The 8,807-nt window shown below is 38.6% G+C and overlaps 1 protein-coding gene across 1 annotated transcript; it reads right to left on the bottom strand.

Moving 5' to 3' along the window:
* Positions 1–7,201: 7,201 nt before the first annotated feature.
* LOC114082598 (olfactory receptor 2B11-like) lies at positions 7,202–8,140 on the bottom strand. Its single transcript, XM_027923756.2, has one exon. It carries the CDS (start codon positions 8,138–8,140, stop codon positions 7,202–7,204), a length of 939 nt encoding a protein of 312 aa, XP_027779557.2.
* Between the last annotated feature and the right edge of the window lie 667 nt (positions 8,141–8,807).

Here is an 8,807-nt window from a genome sequence, read left to right as displayed (position 1 = left end):
ACCCACAAAGTGGGCAGACCTGCGACCGACCGGCAGGACAGGCCCAGTGGTCCGCGCGCCTGGTAGGAGGCGCAGGGCAGAGCCGCCGCCCGCGCCTGCAAGGTAGGCAGACCTGCGACAAACCGGTGGATCAGACCCAGTGGCCTGCCACCGTAGTACACACGTCACCCCAACTGGAGTAGGGGCAGAGCAGAGCCTTCGCCCTCGCCTGGAACAGGCCCAGCGGTCCGCGGGTGTGGTGGTCACGTGACCCCAATTGGAGTGGGGGTGGAGTGGAGCCGCCACCCGTGCCCGCAAGGTAGGCAGACCTGCGACAGACCGGCAGATCAGGCCCAGTGGCCTGCTGCCGTGGTACACACGTCACCCCAATTGGAGTAGAGGCAGAGCAGAGCCTTCGCCCTCGCCCGGAACAGGCCCAGCGGCACGCGGGTGTGGTAGATAAGTCACACCAATTGGAGGAGGGGCAGAGCAGAGCCGCCGCCCGCACCTGCAAGGTTGGCAGAGCTGCAACCGACCCGCAGATCAGGCCCGGTGGCCTGCCGGCGTGGTACACACGTCACCCCAATTGGAGTAAGGGCAGAGCAGAGCCGCCTTCCGCGCCTGCAAGGTAGGCAGACTGCCGACCGACCCTGCAAGGGAGACTTTTCAACTATACAAGAGTAATATAAATATATAGGGGGAACAATTTTCAAAAACACAACAGTTTCACCAAGCAGAAAGAAACGCAAGCAGTATGAAAAGACAAGGAAAGAAAGGACCACAAGCAATGCAGGTCAACTCAACTTTAGAAGAGGTAACAGCTGCAGCAGATGGAATGTCAGATAAAGAATTCAGGATATACATGCTTCAGATGATCTGGAGTCTCAAGGAAGACATTAGACAGCAAAATCAGACAATGAAAGATCACTTCAACAATGAATTACACAAACAACTCCAGGAAGCAAACGATCAACTATACAGGGAGATAGAGGTCATAAAAAACAAACAAACAGAAATCCTAGAAATGCAGGAAGCAATAAACCCACTTAAAAACTCAATTGAGAATACTACCAGCAGAGTAGAACACTTAGAAGATAGAACATCAGACAATGAAGACAAAGTTTTTCAACTTGAAAAGAACATAGACAGCTCAGCAAGACTGTTATGAAACCATGAGCAGAACATCCAAGAAATATGGGATAACATAAAGAGACCAAACTTAAGAGTCATTGGGATACAGGAAGGTATAGAGCTCCAAACCAAAGGAATGAGCAATCTATTCAATGAAATAATACGAGAAAACTTCCCAGACTTGAAGAATGAGACAGAATCCCAAATCCTAGAAGCCTACAGGATGCCAAATGTGCAAAATCATAAGAGATCCACACCTAGACACATTACAATGAAGATGCCCAACATACAGAATAAGGAGAGAATTTTAAAAGCTACAAGAGAATGGAAGCAGATTACATTTAGGGGTAAGCCAATCAGGATAACAGCTGATCTTTCAACACAGACTCTGAAAGCTAGAAGATCCTGGAATAACATATTTCAAACACTGAAAGAAAATGGGTTCCAACCCAGAATTGTGTATCCAGCGAAATTAAGCTTCAGGATGGAAGATGAAACTAAAACCTTCCATGATAAACAAAAGTTAAAAGAATTTGCAGCTAGAAAACCATCTATTCAAAACATCCTCGGAAAAACATTACAGGAAGAGGAAATGGAAAATAACAATGAAAACCAACAGTGGGAGGTAGGACAGTAAAGGGGGGGAAAATAATCAAAGAGGAAAACAAATCATGTTTAATAACAGAAATAAACAAATCTGGCTGGAAGAACAACCCATATCTCAATAATAACCCTAAATGTTAATGGCTTAAACTCACCAATTAAGAGACACAGGCTAGTAGAATGGATCACAAAACAAGACCCAACAATATGCTGCCTACAAGAGACACATTTGATAGGAAAAGACATACATAGGCTGAAGGTGAAAGGTTGGGAAAAATCATATCACTCATATGGACTTCGGAAACAAGCAGGAGTGTCCATACTCATATCAAATAAAATAGATTTCAAGCCCAAGTTAATCAAAAGGGATAAAGAGGGACACTACATACCGCTCAAGGGAACCATACACCAACAAGACATAACAATCATAAATATATATGCCCCAAACAATGGTGCAGCTATGTTCATCAAACAAACTCTTCTAAAGTTCAAGAGTCTAATAGACCACCATACAATAATCATGGGAGACTTCAACACACCTCTCTCACCACTGGACAGATCTTCCAAACAAAAGTTGAATAAGGAAACTATAGAACTCAATAACACAATTAATAACCTAGACTTAATTGACATATATAGAATATACCACCCAACATCAAACAGTTACACTTTTTTCTCAGCAGCACATGGATCCTTCTCAAAAATAGATCATATATTATGTCACAGGGAAACTCTTAGACAATACAAAGGAGTAGAGATAATACCATGCATCCTAGCTGATCATAATGGAATGGAACTGAAAATCAACGATAAAAGAAGGAAGGAAAAAGAATATATCACTTGGAGAATGAACAATAGGTTACTGAGTGATCAATGGGTTATAGAAGACATCAAGGAGGAAATTAAAAAATTCTTAGAGATTAATGAAAACACAGACACAACATATCGGAATCTATGGGACACATTGAAAGCAGTTCTAAGAGGAAAATTCATTGCTTGGAGTTCATTCCTTAAAAAAAGAAAAAACCAACAAATAAATGATCTCATACTTCATCTCAAAATCCTAGAAAAAGAAGAGCAAAACAACAGCAAAAGAAGTAGAAGGCAAGAAATAATTAAAATCAGAGCTGAAATCAATGAAATCGAAACAAAAGAAACAATTGTAAAAATTGACAAAACTAAAAGTTGGTTCTTTGAAAAAATAAACAAAATCAACAGACCCTTAGCCATGCTAGCGAAGAGAAGAAGAGAGAGAACTCAAATCACTAACATACGGGATGAAAGAGGCAATATCACAACAGACACTTCAGAAATACAGAAGATAATCAAAAATTATTTTGAATCCTTATACTCCAATAAATTAGAAGATAGTGAAGGCATAGATAAATTTCTTAAGTCATATGATCTGCCCAGATTGAGTCAGGAGGATATAGACAACCTAAACAGACCAATATCAATTGAGGAAATAGAAGAAACCATCAAAAGACTACCAACTAAGAAAAGCCCAGGACCGGATGGGTATACAGCAGAGTTTTACAAAACCTTTAAAGAGGAACTAATACCAATACTTTTCAAGCTACTTCGGGAAATAGAAAAAGAGGGAGAACTTCCAAATTCATTCTACGAGGCCAACATCACCCTGATACCTAAACCAGACAAAGACACTTCAAAGAAAGAAAACTACAGACCAATATCTCTAATGAACCTAGATGCAAAAATCCTCAATAAAATTCTGGCCACTCGGATACAAAGGCACATCAAAAAAATTGTGCACCATGATCAAGTAGGATTCATCCCTGGGATGCAAGGCTGGTTCAATATAAGGAAATCAATAAATGTTATTCACCACATCAATAGACTTAAAAATAAGAACCATATGATCATCTCGATAGATGCGGAAAAAGCATTCGACAAAGTACAGCATCCCTTTATGTTCAAAACTCTAGAAAAACTAGGGATAACAGGAACATACCTCAATATTGTAAAAGCAATCTATGCTAAGCCTCAGGCTAGCATCATTCTGAATGGAGAAAAATTGAAGGCATTCCCTCTAAAATCTGGAACAAGACAGGGATGCCCTCTCTCACCACTTGTGTTCAACATAGTTCTCGAAACACTGGCCAGAGCAATTAGACAGACGAAAGAAATTAAAGGCATCAAAATAGGAAAAGAAGAACTTAAATTATCACTATTTGCAGATGACATGATTCTATACCTAGCAGACCCAAAAGGGTCTACAAAGAAACTATTAGAGCTAATAAATGAATTCAGCAAAGTGGCAGGATATAAAATCAACACGCATAAATCAAAGGCATTCCTGTATATCAGCGACAAATCCTCTGAAATGGAAATGAGGACAACCACTCCATTCACAATATCTTCAAAAAAAATAAAATACTTGGGAATCAACCTAACAAAAGAGGTGAAAGACTTATACAATGAAAACTACAGAACCCTAAAGAGAGAAATAGAAGAAGATCTTAGAAGATGGAAAAATTTACCCTGTTCATGGATAGGCAGAACTAACATCATCAAAATGGCGATATTACCAAAAGTTCTCTATAGGTTTAATGCAATGCCAATCAAAATCCCAACGGCATTTCTTGTAGAAATAGAGAAAGCAATCATGAAATTCATATGGAAAAATAAAAGACCCAGAATAGCAAAAACAATGCTAAGCAGGAAGTGTGAATCAGGCGGTATAGCGATACCAGACTTCAAACTATATTACAGAGCAATAGTAACAAAAACAGCATGGTACTGGTACCAAAACAGGCGGGTGGACCAATGGTACAGAATAGAGGACACAGAAACCAATCCACAAAACTACAACTATCTTATATTTGATAAAGGGTCTAAAAGCATGCAATGGAGGAAGGATAGCATCTTCAACAAATGGTGCTGGGAAAACTGGAAATCCATATGCAACAAAATGAAACTGAATCCCTTTCTCTCGCCATGCACAAAAGTTAATTCAAAATGGATCAAGGAGCTTGATATCAAATCAGAGACGCGCCGTCTGATAGAAGAAAAAGTTGGCTACGATCTACAGTCGGTGGGGTCGGGCTCCAAATTCCTCAATAGGACACCCATAGCACAAAAGTTAATAACTAGAATCAACAAATGGGACTTACTCAAACTAAAAAGTTTTTTCTCAGCAAAAGATACAATAAGAGAGGTAAATAGAGAGCCTACATCCTGGGAACAAATCTTTACTCCTCACACTTCAGATAGAGCCCTAATATCCAGAGTATACAAAGAGCTCAAAAAATTAGACAATAAGAGAACAAACAACCCAATCAACAAATGGGCCAAGGACCTGAACAGACACTTCTCAGAGGAGGACATACAGTCAATCAACAAGTACATGAAAAAATGCTCACCATCTCTAGCAGTCAGAGAAATGCAAATCAAAACCACTCTAAGATACCATCTCACTCCAGTTAGATTGGCAGCCATTATGAAGTCAAACAACAACAAGTGCTGGCAAGGATGTGGGGAAAATGGTACACTTGTACATTGCTGGTGGGACTGCAAATTGGTGCAGCCAATTTGGAAAGCAGTATGGAGATTTCTTGGAAAGCTGGGAATGGAGCCACCATTTGACCCAGCTATTCCCCTTCTCGGTCTATTCCCTAAAGACCTAAAAAGAGCATGCTACAGGGACACTGCTACATCGATGTTCATAGCAGCACAATTCACAATAGCTAGACGGTGGAACCAACCTAGATGCCCTTCAATGGATGAATGGATAAAAAAAATGTGGCATTTATACACAATGGAGTATTACTCTGCATTAAAAAATGACAAAATCATAGAATTTACAGCGAAATGGATGGCATTAGAGCAGATTATGCTAAGTGAAGCTAGCCAATCCCTAAAAAACAAATGTCAAATGTCTTCTTTGATATAAGGAGAGTAACTAAGAATAGAGTAGGGTTGAAGAGCATGAGAAGAAGATTAACATTAAACAGGGATGAGAAGTGGGAGGGAAAGGGAGAGAGAAGGGAAAATGCATGGAAATGGAAGGAGACCCTCAGAGTTATACAAAAGTACATACAAGAGGAAGTGAGGGGAAGGGGAAAAATAATACAAGGGGGACAAACGAATGTCAGTAAAGGGGGCAGAGAGAGAAGAGGGGAGGGGAGGGGAGGGGAGTGGAGTGGAGGTGGGATAGTAGAGGATAGGAAAGGCAGGAGAATACAACAGACACTAGTATGGCAATATGTAAATCAGTGGATGTGTAACTGATGTGATTCTGCAATCTGTATACGGGGTAAAAATGGGAGTTCATAACCCACTTGAATCAAAGTGTGAAATATGATATATCAAGAACTATGTAATGTTTTGAACAACCAACAATAAACAATTAAAAAAAAAGAGATACCCCTATCTCAGGCTTCCAAGCCGCTGGGATTATAGGTGTGTGCCACCATGCCTGGCCCCATTATTTTTTTATCTACAATTTTTGAGCATTACTTGCATTCAAAATTTTAATTAGTAAAACATACTCATAGTTTGTTCACATAACAAAATTGCTTTTCATTCCAGAAATAAATTATTTCTTCTCATACTGATTATTTCACAGTCTAAGAGGACATTCCAGAATATTCCAACTTATTTGAATAAATGTTGCCAGATTGCCAATAATTATTAATCTCAATTCCTTGTTCTGTTGCTGATTCTGAAGACATGTACTAATAATATCTTGAAGGATTTTTAGGAAATATATCACTTTATTTGACCCTTCATAATATTTAATGATAAATCCATTAAACATACAAAACACTGCACATTTTTCATTAAGCAAAAATTATAATGTAATTTTCAAAAGTCCTAGTAACTATACAAATTGAAGTTGATAAATGTATGAGACTTATTATTCTTTTAAAGCATAGAATACTTCACACAGAATGCATACTAAAGCCAGTCTGTGCACATACATGCCTGCAAAATTTGCACTGTGATGAAACGTTTCTTAGGTGAATTGTTGCAGCACAGTGATAAATGGTCGCCATGCTTTTGTTCTGAGAATTAGCTTGCACTAATAAATTTATAATATATGGGGTGAGGTTGTGGCTCAGCGGTAGAGTGCTCACCTAGCACATGAAAGGCCCTGGGTTTGATCCTCAGCACCACATAAAAATAAAGGTATTGTGCCAACTAAAACTGAAAAATATTAAAAAATTATAATATATATTGTCAATTTTTAAACTACTTAACAGAGTTACTATTTCAGCATGTGGGAATCTGAATAGACCTATTTTAATATATCCCCCTCCCCCAAAAAAGGCCATTACAGGTGCATATTAATAGAATATCATAATTTAATTATGATAATTGCTTAACATGATTATAAGGAAAAATATTGCATGTTCAAGAAATACAGATAACCTGAGACTAGATTTGAGAAAAGAATGAGTTATTACAACATGATGTATATGCTTACTGTAATTGTGAAATAATTTCACTTAAAGACTCCAAAGTATCACTTGGAACAAAAAATGCTCCTTCCCATATTGCCTAGTGCCCCCTTGACATCCTTATTCTTCAGGGTGTAGATAAAAGGGTAGATTGTAGGAATCATCACTCCATAGAAGAGAGCCATGAACTTGGGATGGTCTCTTGAAATGGAAGAGGTGGGCTGAAGGTACATGCTAATGGCTGGAACATAAAATAAGAATACCACAATGAGATGAGAGGAACATGTTCCAAAGGCCTTTTTCCTCCCCTCAGAAGATTTAATCTTAAGTATGGCATGAGCAATGCTAGCATAGGAGGCAAGAATTAAGTATAGAGGAACAGCTATTATAAAAATGCATGCCACAGAGAGTGCAAGTTCATTAGCCTTCTTTTCCCCACAGGCAGACTTTATCAAAACTGGAATCTCACACAATAAGTGATCCAGTTTATTAATGCCACACAGTGACAATTGTAATGTAAGTGTGGCTTCTGAGATAGCATAGGTCAGTCCACATAGCCATGTAATGGATATTAATAAGATGCAAATGCGCTGATTCATGATGAGGGTGTAGTGCAGAGGTCTGCAAATGGCCACATAGCGATCAAAAGACATGACAGCCAAGAGAAGACATTCAGTGGCTCCAATTGTGCTGAATAAATAAAGCTGAAGTGCACACCCCACATAGCTGATGGTCTTCTTAGAGTTTCCTAGGTTAAATAGCATCTGAGGCACAATGCTGGTGGTGTAACACATGTCCAAAAAGGAAAGGTTGGTAAGGAAGAGATACATAGGGCTGTGCAGATGGGCATCTATCTTGCACACCAGAATTATGGCGATGTTTCCCATCATGGCCATGGGGTATGTTATGAGAAGAATAACAAATATTGGAAACTCTAGCCAAGGACGGTCAGCAAAGCCTAGTAGAATAAAATCATCAGGGTGGCTATTGTTAATTAGTGCCATGCTTTCCAATTTGTTTTACCTATAATAGGGAAATAATAAAAAAAGATTCATAAATAATGATAATATATTATTATGCATTGTTTATCCACTATTGAAAGATGGGATACAGTAACTTTTGGGGGGAATAATATAAATGATCTTGTATCAAGTGACCCAATTTCTCTTCATAGCACTGTAAGTTAAAATCAGTCACCTTCAATAGGTGAGATCACCATTCTGAATCTGAATTTCCTTCTAAGTATAATATGGCTATCTCCTTAAATTATGAATAGGATTATATGAAAAATAGAACTGACTGTGATTTGAAAACATAAAAATATTGTTTGTTGAACTCTGACTTGCAGAAGAATTAATAGAGCACAAAGCCAACAATAAAAAATTAAGTTGTTACTTGCAGGAAAAAGGATGAAACTGGACAGGAATGTGTTCAGCAAAGTAAACCAGATGCAGAAAAACAAGTATATTTTCTCTCATATACAAAAGGTATTGGGAAAGCAAAAGGGAAAAAAGGAGATTTAATGAAAGTAGAAGGGAGAATATTAGGGTATAGAAAAGTTATGGGGATGGAGAAGAGGAAGATAAGAGGAGGTCATAGGGATTGAAGTTGGCCAAATTATGGTATATGTATGCACAAATATGCCACAAGGAAGCCTACTATGAGTAGGCT

This window comes from Marmota flaviventris, chromosome 6 (assembly GCF_047511675.1).
Source record: "Marmota flaviventris isolate mMarFla1 chromosome 6, mMarFla1.hap1, whole genome shotgun sequence".
In the NCBI taxonomy this organism is placed as follows: Eukaryota; Metazoa; Chordata; class Mammalia; order Rodentia; family Sciuridae; genus Marmota; species Marmota flaviventris.
The sequence above is the reverse complement of the archived record's forward strand: the minus strand, read 5'-3'. Positions and strand labels throughout refer to the sequence as shown.

What these genes read in the sequence shown, in the direction of transcription:
- LOC114082598 (XM_027923756.2), bottom strand. Translation starts at nt 8,140, where the DNA reads ATGGCACTAATTAACAATAGCCACCCTGATGATTTTATTCTACTAGGC.